The sequence below is a fragment of the Leucopleurus acutus genome (genome assembly GCF_964270905.1).
Source record: "Leucopleurus acutus genome assembly, chromosome: 1".
Classification (NCBI taxonomy): domain Eukaryota; kingdom Metazoa; phylum Chordata; class Mammalia; order Artiodactyla; family Delphinidae; genus Leucopleurus; species Leucopleurus acutus.
The window spans coordinates 162,009,956-162,026,335 of record NC_139142.1 but is presented as its reverse complement, the minus strand read 5'-3'; the positions used below and the strand labels follow the sequence as shown (position 1 = coordinate 162,026,335).

At 51.1% G+C, this 16,380-nt stretch overlaps 1 protein-coding gene across 1 annotated transcript in view; it reads left to right on the top strand.

The window, feature by feature from the left end:
- The window catches only part of KLHL25 (kelch like family member 25), a 53,209-nt gene extending 37,144 nt beyond the window's left edge, over positions 1-16,065 (top strand). The window contains exons 2-3 of the mRNA XM_082858470.1: positions 1,461-3,265; positions 15,950-16,065. Of these exons, the coding sequence (XP_082714596.1) occupies positions 1,472-3,241 (1,770 nt within the window). The 5' untranslated portion in view covers positions 1,461-1,471 and the 3' untranslated portion in view covers positions 3,242-3,265; positions 15,950-16,065. The remainder of the gene's footprint in view (positions 1-1,460; positions 3,266-15,949) is intronic.
- The last annotated feature ends 315 nt before the right edge of the window (positions 16,066-16,380 follow it).

The window sequence follows — 16,380 nt, the reverse complement described above, 5'->3', positions numbered from 1 at the left end:
CTCTTTGCCAGGAGAGGAGTGAGCAAGGGAGAGAGCAGTGCACTTGGACAATAATTTACAATCCAGGGAAGCATGAGATTGCAGCCTTCCTTTACCAGATTATTACTTAAGTACAAAATTGACTTGGAGTGGGGAGTGGGGGGAGTTTACACTTCTGAAAATAAAAATGAAACAGAAGGGGGTTTTTCTGGCCTCCTTACCAGCGGGAAGGAGGAAGCCCAGGCTTCTGGGGTCAGGACGCTGAATGCATTTTACTTTTTGGCCACTTTCTCTTGAGGCCTGGGATCTTTGCCTGCCGTCTGAGCCTCTTTCCCATAGTACCACAGTGGGGGCTTGGGTCATGCCATCGGCCAGACTTTAATTCAAGTGCTTTGGAATCCCCACGTTCCAGCTGGCGACGAGCCTGTGTCTGTCTGCTCTGGGGACCCACACTCTGAGCCCCAAGTCCCGGGCCCGGCAGAGGACGCCAGACGAGGGGGCAGGTGGAGCGTTCACTGTGGCCCGGGAGCCTGGAGTCGCCTGTCCGGACCAGGGAGGCTCCGATGGCTACAGGTTTTCCTGCTGCTTTGGTTGAGGCAAATCTGGATTGCTTTAGCGTCCCGCTGTCACCCAGGACCTTGTCTTGGCCTCCCCTTGGGACCTCGGAATCGAGCAGGTGTCCAGAGGGTGAGCCACAGGCTAGCTGGCCTCATCTCCACACCTTGCTTATCGCAGCTGGGTCCGGAGGCCTCTGGAGAGCCCTGGATTTGCAGAATGTGTCTATGCTGAGCGCTTGGGCTGTGACAGCAGTTCTTGGGGAACTTTCCAATGGCAAGGGGTGAAAGGGGCGTGGCCAGGGCTGCTTGGAGCCCAGCTCAGGACAGGGTGCGCTGGGAGCAGAGGGGGGCGTAAGGCTCTGCTTGGGGTCTGTGGCTCCTTGGGAATGGCTTTCAAAAGTCTCCCTGCAGGAATCCCAGTCTCCTTGGGCCAATGGGGGGTAGAGATTGGGCTGGAACTAGACAGCCCACGAGGGAATTCTGGCTGCAGCACGTGAGGCAGCCACTTTGCATCTCTGAGCCTTGGCTTCCCCAGCTGAAGAATGGGGCCACACAGTAACAGCCCCGGACGGTGGAATGCGTCCAGAGCACATGCTCCTTAGCACTGCCCTGCTGGCTTCTTAACCAGGCTAGGGACACTATTGCACGTTCTAGCAACCACGGGAGGCAGCTGCAGCTCGAGGTCACCCAAGGAGGCTCGTATCCAGAGCTGGTGCAAAAGCGGTTGGTCTGAACCCCAGCCTCTACCACCTGAGTCGTCCTTGGCTGGCAGATTGAGGGGTGGGGCTTAGGCCGGGTTTGGCAGAGCTGAGCAGAGAGCAGGGGTGGAGGGGGGCGGGCAGGCCATGCTTGGGGGCTGAGCGGGGAGCTGCGGGGGTGCCAGGCCCTGGCCCCTCTCACCTGTGGCCTTGTCCCCCCCGGCAGATTGGCTCAGCATGTCGGTCAGCGTCCATGAGACCCGCAAGTCGCGGAGCAGCACGGGCTCCATGAACATCACGCTGTTCCACAAGGCCTCGCACCCCGACTGCGTGCTGGCGCACCTCAACACGCTGCGCAAGCACCGCATGTTCACGGATGTCACGCTCTGGGCTGGCGACCGCGCCTTCCCCTGCCACCGCGCCGTGCTGGCCGCCTCCAGCCGCTACTTCGAGGCCATGTTCAGCCACGGCCTGCGGGAGAGCCGCGACGACACGGTCAACTTCCAGGACAACCTGCATCCCGAGGTGCTGGAGCTGCTGCTGGACTTCGCCTACTCGTCCCGCATCGTCATCAACGAGGAGAATGCAGAGTCGCTGCTCGAGGCGGGTGACATGCTGCAGTTCCATGACGTGCGTGATGCAGCCGCCGAGTTCCTGGAGAAGAACCTGTTCCCGTCCAACTGCCTGGGCATGATGCTGCTGTCGGACGCGCACCAGTGCCGCCGGCTCTACGAGTTCTCGTGGCGCATGTGCCTGGTGCACTTCGAGGCCGTGCGGCAGAGCGAGGACTTCAACAGCCTGTCCAAGGACACCCTGCTGGACCTCATCTCGAGTGACGAGCTGGAGGCGGAGGACGAACGTGTGGTCTTTGAGGCCATCCTGCAGTGGGTCAGGCACGACCTGGAGCGGCGCAAGGCCCACCTGCCCGAGCTGCTGCGCGGCGTGCGGCTGGCCCTGCTGCCGTCCGACTGCCTGAAGGAGGCCGTGTCGGGTGAGGCCCTGCTCATGGCCGACGAGCGCACCCGGCTCATTGTGGACGAGGCGCTGCGCTGCAAGGCCCGCATCCTACAGAACGACGGCGTGGTCACCAGCCCCTGTGCCCGGCCGCGCAGGGCCGGACACACGCTGCTCATCCTCGGGGGCCAGACCTTCATGTGTGACAAGATCTACCAGGTGGACCACAAGGCCAAGGAGATCATCCCCAAGGCAGACCTGCCCAGCCCCCGCAAGGAGTTCAGCGCCTCGGCCATCGGCTGCAAGGTCTATGTGACCGGGGGCCGGGGCTCCGAGAACGGGGTCTCTAAGGACGTGTGGGTGTACAACACCGTCCACGAGGAGTGGTCCAAGGCGGCGCCCATGCTCATCGCCCGCTTCGGCCACGGCTCGGCCGAGTTGGAGAACTGCCTCTACGTGGTCGGAGGGCACACGTCCCTGGCTGGTGTCTTCCCGGCCTCGCCGTCTGTCTCCCTGAAGCAGGTGGAGAAGTACGACCCCGGAGCTAACAAGTGGACGATGGTGGCCCCGCTGAGGGATGGCGTCAGCAATGCCGCGGTCGTGAGCGCCAAGCTGAAGCTCTTTGTCTTCGGGGGGACCAGCATCCACCGGGACATGGTGTCCAAAGTCCAGTGCTACGACCCTGCAGAGAACCGGTGGACGATCAAGGCCGAGTGTCCCCAGCCTTGGCGGTACACCGCTGCCGCCGTCCTGGGCAGCCAGATATTCATCATGGGAGGCGACACGGAGTACACAGCTGCCTCGGCCTACCGCTTCGACTGCGAGACCAACCAGTGGACGCGGATCGGGGACATGACTGCCAAGCGCATGTCCTGCCACGCCCTGGCCTCGGGCAACAAGCTGTACGTGGTGGGGGGCTACTTCGGGACCCAGCGGTGTAAGACCCTGGACTGCTATGACCCCACCTCGGACACGTGGAACTGCATCACCACCGTGCCCTACTCGCTCATCCCCACGGCCTTCGTCAGCACCTGGAAGCACCTGCCCGCATGAGGTGCACCTGTAGAGCCCAACCAGGTGAGCCCCCGCACCCCAGGCCTGATCCCACCCCAGGTAAAGGCTGCATCTTCCGCAGAAGGCCGGGCGAGGCAGGACAGCAGGTGACTGGGCGGCTCTGGGACCCTTTTTCAACTCTGGAGCCGGAGCCTGGCTCTGCCCCTTACTTGCAGTTGATCTTGAGCAAAACACATAACCCCTCTGCCAAATGGGGGTGACAATCGTAGACTGGGGCGGTGGTTCCCAGGCGTGGCCGCAGGTCTGAGTCCCCGGGGGGCCTTTTGACAATCCTATGTGGAGTCTAGGCCAACCTGTGAAGTCTAAGGGCACAGTCTCCACACAAGGGCACCCTCCCTCTGACACCAGCTGCGAGGTCAGGGCTCCCCAGAACCGTCTCAGATCCAGCACTCACTGGAAGGACTCATGACTGTGTTGAAGGCATATGTGCACGGTTACGGTTTATTATGGGCAAAGGGTACAGATTAAGATCAGAGGGCAGAGATGCGTGGGTCAGAGTCCTGGACGGGGGTCCAAATGCAAAGCATCCCTTGTCCACTCCCCATGGAGTTGGGACACTGTTACTCTTGTAGCATCAGTGAGTGACAGCACGCACGGAATGCTGCCTGCCAGGGGAGCTCACAGAAGCTGCGGTGTCCAGAATTTTTAGCGGGGCCCCATCACGTGGGCAGGACCGATTGCTCATGTCCCCGTGGTTACTCTCAAGTCAGCTGGTCCAGCGTGACCCAAAGCCCCCACCCTAAACAGACACTCCTATCAGGTGTGACCCAGATCACCTCCCAGAAGCCAAGGGCAAAGGCCAGATCTCTGTTGGGACAAAGGCCACAAATTCTGTCCTACTCAAATGCTAAGCCCAGGCCTCTCCCTAGGCCATTTGGGGCCTCTGGGGCCCAGGCCTCAGTAGTCGTTACAGCTCCAGGTGAGTCCAGTGTGCAGCCAAGGTGAGAGCCCCACCATGGGGGGCCCTTGAGAGGCAGCAGGAGGGGAGTGGATGGAGGGCTCAAAGGGAGGCGGGAGCTGGCGCCCTGGGGTCGGGTGCCACTGTGGACATCCGGTAGTTCCAGGGCTCTGGGACCAGACGGCCCTGGGATTGGGTCCTGCCCCTCCTGGGGGCAGCTGTGTGCTCACTGGTGTGCGAAGGAACCTCTTGTCTCCCATCCCTCCGCAAGATGGAGAGAAGGCCTTCCTCAGAGTGGGCGTCACGATTACGTGAGGGAATAGCCCCCAGCAGGGCTTGCTGCAGTGCTGCCCCAGTTACCCCAAGTTATCTTGCTCTGTTCTTAGCGCCATCATTATATGAAATCATTGCCTGAAAAGGGAAGGTGACAGTGGATGCCAGGGGCAAAGGGACACATTCAGGCACTCTTTGTGGGTGACAGAGGAACAGGGAGACAGGAAGAGGGACTTGCCCAGGTCCCAGGATGGGTGCAGAGTCAGGGGAAGGGAGAGGGCGGAAGGAAGGACCAGCATGTCCTGGAGGGCCTCTTCTGAGGGGTGGGCGGGACCTTTCCTGTAGCTCCGCTGGGGCAGGATGCACAGCAGGCACTGAGGTTGGATAAGGGTGTCCTGAGCCAGCCTGGCAGGGGTGCAGGGTCAGGGGCTGGAATGGAGTGGTGGACTCGTGGGCACTGGAGAAGGCCGTCCATGGTCAGGTCCCAACTCTTAGCCCTCCTCGGGTCCTTGGCCCTTGGGGTGGTGAGGTGTGGGGACCCCCGGTGGATGGGAGTCAGGAAGCATAGGTCCTGGGTGCTCTAAGAAGCGGGGTCGGTGGGAGATCGCAGGGTCACGCAGGGGGAGCCTTCCCACTTGGCCCCGGGCTGTCCTGTCCACCGAGGTGCTTCTCTGCCTGGCTGGCCCAGCCCCTCCCTGCCCACACCTGCCTTGTGCTCCTGCAGCTCTGAGGAGCCAGCCCCGTGCCGTTCAGGTCACAGGAACCCCGTCAGGAGCTGGCCAGAGCGGAGAAATTAATTTCCTCAATGACCTGGCGGCTGCTGACAAGAACGCTGAAAGCTCTGCACGGCGAAAGCAATCATACGTAGCTGGGATTGCTTCTGAATGGAATCTGATGTCTCAGCTATTAACTCAAATCCAGCCGTGCCTTCGAGGCCCTTAAAGAGGTATGTCCTCTGGCAGGCAGGCAGGCAGGGCAGGACCCAGCGAAGGCATCAGATGTGCCGTACAGGGTGTTTGGCCTCATAAAGGCCAGCCTGGATGAGAATAGGCTTTGTTCTCCTTTAAGGTTTCTCTGTTTTGTTCTGTTTTAATGTGCTCTCTTCCTCTTTGGGAGAAAAATCTGACCAGCAAAATATCTTGGTCCTGGGGAATAGGCTTCAAAGAGAACACTGGCGTTTCCTTGTTGAGTCCCTGTTCCCACACTCTGGGAACTTAGGCTGGTCACCTGTGGGGCCCAAAGGCTCCTCCCATCTCGGGCCACCCAGCCCAGGTGGCTCTGACCCTGTCTGGTGTTTGCCCATCCCCGGGACCCTGGAGGGCAGTTCTTCCCCAAGCGGGAGAGCGTGGGGGGTAGGTCAGCCGGACCCAGTGAGCCCTTTACTTTTCCAGGACTTCCCCCCGTTTCAGGGACCGTGGAAGGGGCGGCTCTGACTCTTGCTGGCTGCTTGACCCTGGTTGCTTAACTTCTCTGAGCTTCAGCTTCCTCATCTGGAAAACGGGAATAAAAACTATTACTCACAGTAGTTGAGGAGGAGAGACCGAGTGAGGGGCTGGGTTCAGAGTCCGCTTTTATATGAGGTTGCGAGGAGGAGGGGACGGTGGTGATAATGGTTTCGGGATGCTTTGGGCGCAGGGACCTCTGGATGTCCCTGGGCCAGCCCCTCCTTCTGGAAGGGTCCATCCCTCACGGTCGGGATCGCACTTGCTATTGCCTGGCTGAGTGCCACACGGGCCTTGTTCCTTCCGTGCTCCCCAGCCCACGGCGTGGGTGCTGTGGTCTCTACAGGGGACTCGGTTGCCACCAGAGGAGGGCTGATTCAGCACATCCTGTCCTGCCTTAAGAGAGATTGCGCCCGAGAGGCAACCCCGGAGCACAGGATTCAGGGCTGGGCTGGTGTGGCCGGGGGGTGGGGGTGCCCGGGGCAGGCCTTTTGCAACACCCCGTGTCCACCCATCCGCCTGCACACGCACGGCCTCCCGTTCTGTCCGTGTTAACCAGGGCCGCCCCATGCCAGGCCCGCAATGGGGACGGCGTTAGTGGCTGTGGTCCGCATGGCAGGCCCCCACCAGCACGCCACGGGACAGCGAGGGCAGTCACGGGGCTGGCCGGGGCCACTGTGCACGGGCGGTGGGCTAGACAAGTGTCCTGTTGACTGAAAAAAAAAAAAAAAACACACAACCTAAAGGTTGAGAATTATGTTTTATTTGGCGGACAAAACTGAAGACTTAAGCCTGGGACACAGCTTCTCAGATAGCTCTGAGGGACTGCTCCCAAGAGGGCATGGGGGGAACCAGCACATATAGGAGTTCTTGCAACAAAGACCAGGTAGTCAGAACATCAAAAGAATATTGTTAAAGAAACCAGACACCGCAAGTTAAGGCATGTAGCGCTTTTCTGTGTATGGGAAGGTGCAAGAGTCCGGGCTCACTGAAGTCATTCCTTTACGATGCACTTCAGCTGTCAGGGGTCCAGTATCCTGTGCTTTCCCATCCTGAGTCTCCTCAGGGTGCACCGTCGGGGGCGGCTGCAGCATCCTTTGTTTCCTGACGTGGCGGGCACCATTTTTGCATTGATGCATGATCCCATTTCACAGATGAGGAAACCAGGCCTCAGAGAAGCAACTGCCAGAAATCAGGGTGGCGCAGACCAGGACGGCCATGGGACGCGCCTGAGTGATCCAGGCAGTGCGGCTTCCCAGCTCCTCTGCCTTCTGGGTGCCACCTCTTCCTCAGCAACTCGGCACAGCCCAGAAGGGCCACCCCCCAGGTCAGGATCCCACAGTCCCTCACCTCCAGCACAGGGGGCTCTGAGGCTTGGCTTGGGGCCTGCCCCGAGGGGAACCCTGTGTCTGCTTGGTGTTCTGGCGGGTAGGGCGGGCAGGCCCCCAAGCTTTGGGTTCACCGCCTTAGAGCTTCTCAGGACGTTTAGGGGCCTGTGAGGAGCTTGGAGGGATTTGGGGGCCCTTCACCAGCCCCACTGAGAGCACAGTGGTCGCCTTGCCCAGCCCACACATCTGGGAGCTTGCTGACCCCCTGGGCTCGACCAGCTTCCAGCAGAACTTGAGTCCGCCTTCCAGAAGCCTTGGGAATGAGGGGCGCATCCTACTTGAAGGAAACAGGTCCACAGGTCCCAGTGCTGGCTTGAATTTTTTTCATTATAATGTTACTTAAATATGTACAGACTTACAACTAGATGTAAGCTCCCTGTGTTTGTAGCTCTTTCACAGCTGCAACGCTAACAATTGTACAGGTGAAATACACCCAAAGACGCAAGACCGAGAATGTGGTCTCCGCTAACTGATACTTTGTGGAAGTTGTGTTGCCTCCCTCTGCCTCTTGGATGGCTGGATATGCAGGTTTATGGAGAGCTCAGCCCGCCTGTGCAGGGGGCTCCTTCTCTTTTCTTTTTTGGAGCTGCCGTGAGACCCCTTTGGGCAGCTCGGTGTGGGTGGAGGCGGGGGCACATCATCTGTGTCCCCTGGCACAAACCTGCCTCCTTGGTCTAGGGCTGCCTGTGAGCCCATGACACTCAGAGAGCTGGCCAGAGTAAGTGTGCTGTCTGGCATTGTGGATGGGTGGGGAGTGGGGAACACCCTTGGCAAGAACCCCCAGCTCCCTCCCCTGGTACTCCAGAGAACCTGTTTTTAAAATAGAATCCCACAGGGGTGTGTCTGCCTGTGGAGGCTGAGTGGGCAGTCCGCCCATCGCTGTCCTGAGTGTTCCCCACTCCCCACCCCTCTAGGTCCTTCCTGGACCTGCTGTATCCTTTCTCCACTAGGTGATCAACTCAGGAGCTGCTACCCCAGCCAAGGGCACCACCTCCTGGACACACGTCCACGGCCACGTCTCTGCTTGGAGTTGGGCTAGGTTATGCCAAGCTGTCGCTGTGGGTTGGGCTTTAGAAATGATCACACTGGCCAACTGCGTTTTCTTCGTTGCTTCCAGGACGTTATACGCTAAGCCTTTTGTGTGCATTAGATGGCTCCATCCTTCTCTGGGATAAGGCAGGTATCTGTCCTTATTTTCCACAGGAAAATGCGAAGCTCAGAGCAGATGCCACACTGATTGAGAACCCAGCACTGGAGTGTGAGCTTCATGACCATGGGGACCGTCTGACCTCATTCACCACTGCATCTGTCCTGCAGGGTCTGGGTTGATAGGCTGTGCAGTAAATATTTGTCAAGTGCAGGAATGAATGTGTTGGCTGCTGCCCACAGCTGTACTGTTCTTCCTGGTGACCTGACTGGCCGTGACCATGTCTGCTCCCCCTGCTCTCTGACCATGTCTGCCCTCCCTCTCTCACCATTTCCAACCTCACTGGCCTACATTCAGGTTCTCAAAAATATCAATACCAGATTCCTACCCCCAGGCCTATGCACATGCCATTCCTTCTGCCTGGAGTGCTTTTGCCTTTCTAGAAAACTCCTGTCTGTCCTGCAGGTCTTAGGTTAAATATTACCTCCTTCCCACATCCTCCACCAAAGTAAAAGAAAGTCCTCCTTCTAATCTCTAATTTTTTTTCTTTTTTTTATTATATTATTTTATTATTTTTAAAAATTTTATTTTATATTGGAGTATAGTTGATTAATAATGTTGTATTAGTTTCAGGTGTACAGCAAAGTGATTCAGTTATACATACACTTGTATTTATTCTTTTTCAAATGCATTTCCCATTTAGATTATTACAGAATATTGAGCAGAGTTCCCTGTGCTGTACAGTAGGTCCTTGTTGGTTATCTATTTCAAATATAGTCGTGAGTACATGTCAACCCGAAACTCCCAATCTATCCCTCCCCCAGCCCTTTCCCCGCTCCCGGTAACCATAAGTTTGTTCTCTAAGTCTGTGGCTCTGTTTTGTAAATAAGTTTTATTTGTATCATTTTTTTAGATTCTGCATATTAGCGATATCATATGTTTGTCTTTCTCTATCTGACTTACTTCACTTAGTATGATAATCTCCAGGTCCATCCATGTTGCTGGAAATGGCATTATTTTATTCTTTTTAATGGATGAGTAATATTCCATTATATATACGTACCACATCTTCACTCATTCATTTGTCCATGGATATTTAGGTTGCTTCCATGTTCTGGCTATTGTAAACAGCGTTGCCATGAACATTGGGGTGCATGTATCCTTTTGAACCGTGTTTTTCTCCCAACTATATGCCCAAGAGTGGGAATACTGGATCATACGGTAGTTCTATTTTTAGTTTCTTAAGGAACCTTCATATTGTTCTTCATAGTGGCTGTACCAATTTACATTCCCACCAACAGTGTAGGAGGGTTCCCTTTTCTCCACACCCTCTCCAGCATTTATTGTTTGTAGACTTCGATGATGGCCATTTTGACTGGTGTGAGGTGATATTGTAGTTTTGATTTGCATTTATATAATAATTAGTGATGTTGACCATCTTTCCATGTGCTTTTTGACCATCTGTATGTCTTCTTTGGAGAAATGTCTATTTAGGTCTTCCGCCCTTTTTTGTTTTGCGGTACACAGGCCTCTCACTGTTGTGACCTCTCCCGTTGCGGAGCACAGGCTCCAGACACGCAGGCTTAGCGGCCATGGCTCACAGGCCTAGCCGTTCCGCGGCATGTGGGATCTTCCTGGACCAGGGCATGAACCTGTGTCCCCTGCATCGGCAGGCAGACTCTCAACCACTGCGCCACCAGGGAAGCCCCGCCCATTTTTTGATTGGCTTGTTTTTTTGATTTTGAGCTGCATGAGCTGTTTGTAAATTTTGGAGATTAAGTCCTTGTTGGTTGCATCCTTTGCAAGTATTTTCTCCCATTCTGTGGGTTGTCTTTACGTTTATGATTTCCTTTGCTGTGCGAAAGCTTTTAAATTTGATTAGGTCCCACTTGTTTATTTTTGTTTTTATTTCCATTACTCTGAGAGATGGATTGAAAAAGATACTGCTGTGATTTATGTCAAAGAGTGCTCTGCCTATGTTTTCCTCTAAGAGTTTTATAGTATCCGGACTTACATTTAGGTCTTTAATCCATTTTGAGTTTCTTTTTGTGTATGGTGTTAGGGAGTGTTCTAACTTCATTCGTTTACATGTAGCTGTCCAGTTTTCTCAGAACCACTTATTGAAGAGGCTGTCTTTTCTCCATTGTATATTCTTGCCTCCTTAATCATAGATTAATTGACCATAGGTGCATGGGTTTATTTCTGGGCTTTCTATCCCATTCCATTGAGCTATATTTCTGTTTTTGTGTCAGTACCATACTGTTTTGATGACTGTAGCTTTGTAGTATAGTCTGAAGTCAGGGAGCCTGATTCCTCCAGCTGCATTTTTCTTTTTCAGGATTGCTTTGGCTTTTGGGGTCTTTTGTGTCTGCATACAAATTAAAAAAAATTTTGTGCCAGTTCTGTGAAAAATGCCATTGGTAATTTGATAGGGATTGCATTGAATCTGTAGATTGCCTTGGGTAGTATACTCATTTTGATGGTATTGATTCTTCCAATGCAAGAACATGGTGTATCTCTCCATGTGTTTGTGTCAGCTTTGATTTCTTTCATCAGCATCTTATAGTTTTCAGAGTACAGGTCTTTTGTCTCCTTAGGTAGGTTTATTCCTAGGTGTTTTATTCTTTTTGATGTGATGGTAAATGGGATTGCTTCCTTAATTTCTCTTTCTGGATCTTTTGTTGTTAGTGTATAGAAATGCAACAGTTTTCTGCGTATCGATTTTGTATCCTGCAACTATACCAGATTCATTGATGAGCTCTAGTAGTATTCTGGTAGCATCTTTAGGATCTTCTCTGTATAGTATCATGTCATCTGCACACAGTGACAGTTCTTTTCCAACTTGGATTCCTTTTATTTCTTTTTCTTCTCTGATTGCCGTGGCTGGGACTTCCAAAGCTGTGTTGAATCATAGTGACAAGGGTGGACATCCTTGTCTTGTTCCTGATCTTAGAGGAAATGTGTTCAGTTCACTGTTGAGAATGTTAGCTGTGGGTTTGTTGTATGTGGCCTTTATTATGCTGAGGTATGTTCCCTCTATGCCTACTTTCTGGAGAGGTATTTTTTAATCATAAATGGATGTTGAACTTTGTCAAAGCTTTTTCTGAATCTATTGGGATGATCATATGGTTTTTATTCTTCACTTTTTTAATGTGGTGTATCACACTGATTGATTAGCAGATATTGAAGAATCTGGGCATCCCTGGGATAAATCCCACTTGATCATGGCGTATGATCCTTTTCATGTATTGTTGGATTTGGTTTGCTTGTATTTTGTTGAGTATTTCTGCATCTATGTTCATCAGTAATATTGGCCTGTAATTTTCTTTTTTGTGGTATCTTTGGTTTTGGTATCAGGGTGATGGTGGCCTCATAGAATGAGTTTGGGAGTGTTCCTTTTTCTGCAGTTTTTTGGATTAGTTTCAGAAGGATAGGTGTTAACTCTGCTCTAAATGTTTGATAGAATTTGCTTATGAAGCCATCTGGTCCTGGACTTTTGTTTGTTTGGAGTTTTTAAATCACAGTTTCAATTTCAGTACTTGTGATTGGTCTGTTCATATTTTCTATTTCTTCCTGGTTCAGTCTGGCAGATTGTACCTTTCTAAGAATTTGTCCATTTCTTCTAGGTTGCCCATTTTATTGGCATATAGTTGCTTGTAGTAGTCTCTTATGATCCTTTGTATTTCTGTGGTGTTGGTTGTAACTTCTCCTTTTGCATTTCTAATTTTATTGATTTGAGCCCTATTCCTTTTTTTCTTGATGAGTCTGGCTAAAGGTTTATCAATTATGTTTATCTTTTCAAAGAACCAGCTTTTAGTTTCATTGATCTTTTCTATTGTTTTCTTCATCTCTATTTCATTTATTTCTGCTCTGATCTTTATGATTTCTTTCCTTCTACTAACTTTAGGTTTTGTTTGTTCTTCTTTCTCTAGTTGCTTTAGGTGTAAGGTTAGGTTGTTTGAGATTTTTCTTGTTTCCTGAGGTAAGATTGTATTGCTATAAACTTCCCTCTTAGAACTGCTTTTACTGCATCCCATTGGTTTTGGATTGTTGTATTTTCGGTGTCATTTGTCTCTAGGTATGTTTTGATTTCCTCTTGGATTTCTTCTGTGATCCATTGGTTGTTTAGTGGCATATTGTTGCAGCCTCCACATGTTTGTGTTTTTTACAGGTTTTTTTCCTGTAATTGATTTCTAATCTCATAGCATTGTGGTTGGAAAAGATGCTTGATATGATTTCAATTATCTTAAATTTACCAAGGCTCATTTTGTGGCCTAGCATGTGATCAGTCCTGGAGAATGTTCCATGTGCACTTGAGAAGACTGTGTATTCTGTTGCTTTTGAACAGAATACTCTATAAATTAAGTCCATCTTGTCTAATGTGTCATTTAAGGCCTGTGTTTCCGTATTGATTTTCTGTCTGGATGATCTCTTCAATGATGAAAGTCGGCTGTTAAAGTCCCACACTATTATTGTTACTGTTGATTTCTTCTTTTATGGCTGTTAATATTTGCCTTTTCTCCTCCCCTCACTTTCAGTTTTTATGTGTCCCTAGATCTGAAGTGGGTCTTTGCTAACATATATATGGGTCTTGTTTTTGTATCCAGCCAGTCTTTGTCTTTTGGTTGGAGCATTTAATCCATTTACATTTAAGGTAATTATCAATATGTGTGTTCTTATTGCCATTTTGTTGATTGTTTTGGATTTGTTTTCCTAGTTCTTTTATCTTCCTCTATTGTTCTCTTGTGATTTGATGACTAACGTTAGTGTTGTGTTGGATTCCTTTTTCTTGTTTGTGTATTGTAGATTTTGGTTTGCAGTTATCGTGAGGTTTTGAAATAGCAGTCTATATATAAACAAGATTGTTTTAAGTTCCTGTTCTTTTAATTTCAAACGCATTTCCAATATTCTGCATTTGTGCTCTCCCCTTCTCACAGTTGCTGGCTTTGATATCATATTTGTGTGTAGATGACTTCCTGCCTTTACTGTATGTTTGCCTTTATCGGTGAGCTTTTCCATTTGTAATTTTCTTATTTCTAGTTGTGGCCTTTTCTTTTCCACCTAGAGAAGTTCCTTTAGCATTTGTTGCAAAGCTGGTCTGGTGGTGCTGAATTCTCTTAGCTTCTGCTTGTCTGTAAAGCTTTTGATTTCTCTGTCGAATCTGACTGAGAGCCTTGCTGGGTAGAGTATTCTTGGTTGTAGGCTCTTCCCTTTCATCACTTTAAATATACGGTGCTACTCCCTTCTGGCCTGCAGAGTTTCTGACGAACAATCAGCTGGTAACGTTATGAGAGGTACCTTGTATGTTATGTGTCATTTTTCCCTTGTTGTTTTTAATATTTTTTCTTTGTCTTTAATTTTTGTCAGTTTGATTACTATCTTTCTCGGTGTGTTCCTCTTTGGATTTATCCTGCCTGGGACTCTCTGTGCTTCCTGGACTTGGGTGAATGTTTCCTTTCCCATGTTGGGCAAATTTTCAGCTATTATCTCTTTAAATATTTTCTCAGGTCCTTTCTCTCCCTCTTCTCCCTCTGCGACCGCTAAAATGCAAATGTTGGTGCGTTTCATGTTGTTCCAGAGGTCTCTTAGACTGTCCTCATTTCTTTTCATTGTTTTTTCTTTATTCTCATCTGTGGCATTGATTTCCACCATTCTGTCTTTCCAGCTTACTTACCTGTTCCTCTGTCTCAGTTATTCTATTGATTCCTTCCAATGTATTTTTCATTTCAGTTTTATATTGTTCATCTCTGTTCTTTAGTTCTTTTAGGTTTTTGTTAAACATTTCTTGTATCTTCTCGATCTGTACCTCCTTTTTCTGAGATCTTGGATCATCTTTACTATCATTACTCTGAATTTTTTAGGGGGTAGACTGCCTGTCTCCACTTCACTTACTTTTTCTTCTGGGGTTTAATCTTATTCTTTCATCTGGGACATATTCCTCTGCCATCTCATTTTGTCTAGCTTTCTGTGACTGCAGTTTCTGTTTCATAAGTTGTAGTTGTTCTTGCTTCTGCTCTCTGCCCCCTGGTAGATGAGGCTGTCTAAGAGGCCTGTGAAGGTTTCCTGGTGAGAGGGACTGGATCCTGCCCACTGGTGGGCGGAGCTGGGTCTCGTCCCTCTGGTGGGCAGGGCCAAGTCAAGGGGGTGTGTTTAGCAGACAACTGTGTGCTCAGGAAGACTCTAAGCAGCCCACCTACTTATGGGTGAGGCTGTGTTCCCACCTTGCTGGCCGTTTGGCATGAGGCGTCCCAGCACTAGATCCCACAGGCTGTTGGGTGGGGCCAGGTCCTAGTGAGGAAATGGTGGCCTCTGGGAGGGCTCATGCCAATGAGCACTCCTCAGAACTATCGCTGCCAGTGTCTTTGTCCCCACAGTGAGCCACAGCCCCCCGCCTCCACAGGAGACCCTCTGGTATCAGCAGGTAGGTTTGGCCCAGGCTTTTATGAGGTTACTGCTTTTTTTCTGTATCCTGCTTTGCATGAGACCTTGTCTACACTCTCCAAGAGTTTAGTTTGCATGAGACCTTGTCTACACTCTCCAAGAGTTTAGTTTCTGTTTCTCCCAGTCCTGTGGAATTCCTGTGAACAAACCCTGCTAACCTTCAAAGCCAGATTCTCTGGGGGCTTTTCCCATTGCTAGACCCCAAGGCTGGGGATCCCAACGTGGGACTCAGAACTTTCACTCCTGTGGGAGAACTTCCGTGGTGTAATTATTTTCCAGTTTGTGGGTTGCCCACTGGTGGGCGTGGTATTTGATTTTATCGCAGTTGTGCCTCTCCTACCTCTCTTTGTGGCTTCTTCTTTGTCTTTGGATGTAGGATATGTTTTTTGGTAGGTTCCAGCATTTTTTTGTCAGTGGTTGTTAAGCAGTTGTGATTTTGGTGATTTTGTAACAAGAGGTGAGCTCCCATCCTTCTGCTCTGCCAGCTTGTCTCCGTCTCCTCTAATCACTGTTTTATACGCTACTTTCTTCCATGTTTTATTGGCTCCTTTTTTCCTTTGTGCTTAGTTCAGTTTCACTTGTTCATAGGTTGCCGGTACAGAGGCCTCTCACCCAGGACTTCAGACAAGCATTCCTAGTGTGAAATGGCTCTCTCATCTCTAACTTTTTATTTTTAACATATAGCTCTTTTGTTAGTGCGTGATGGCTGTATACGTCTATTCGTACGAGCCTGAAGTTTCTCCCACTGAAGGATGATCCATGGAGACAGCAGTAGCTGTGTCTGCCCTTCCTGCTTCCCCAGGCCTGGAACGGTGCCTGCCGGTTTGAGGGTGCTCAGGTGCACATGGCTGGAGGGGCTGAATGGACCCATGAGTAGTTCCCATGTTCTAGGTGAGGAAAGCATGCCTCAGGAAGGTTACGGAACCATTCGGGGCTGCACTGCTGGTTAATGAGAGAGCTCCGTTCTCACACTCAGGCCTTCCACTCGGGGCCTGAGCTCCAGCCCTTCCCTGTGGCCTCTTGATCATCATCTGGTTCCAGGTTAGGACAGAACATTGTCGGCAGGATTCACATGCTCTCTCTCTCGTTCCTCCACAGACGCTGTGTGTTTCTCCCCACCCCATGGCTGCAGCCCTCACTGTTGCACGGTGGCCCTGACCCTGTCTGCCACGGCGGGAAGCTCAGCCCGGCCCCAGGCCAGTACTCTGAGCAGCTGGAAGTCGGCCCCACCAGCTCTGGGTGGCTTCGGGGGCTGCTCTGAGCTTCAGAGAAGAAAATCCATCTCCAGCGCCCTGTGTGTCTGGCTGAGGCCTTCCCTGCTTTGCAGTGGTTTGCAGGGGAGAGGACCTTTCAAGGAGGGGTGTGGACGGATGCCAGGACTCCCTCAGCCTCAGGGAGAAGGACATGTTTGCAGAGCTTTGAGATCGCCTATTTCAGCAAGTTCTGGACTGGGATGGGGGGGGGCTGGGTGGGTGGGAGGGTGTCCCTGAAGGGGTGGGGTTGGCAGCACTGACAGCATGGTCTTTGGC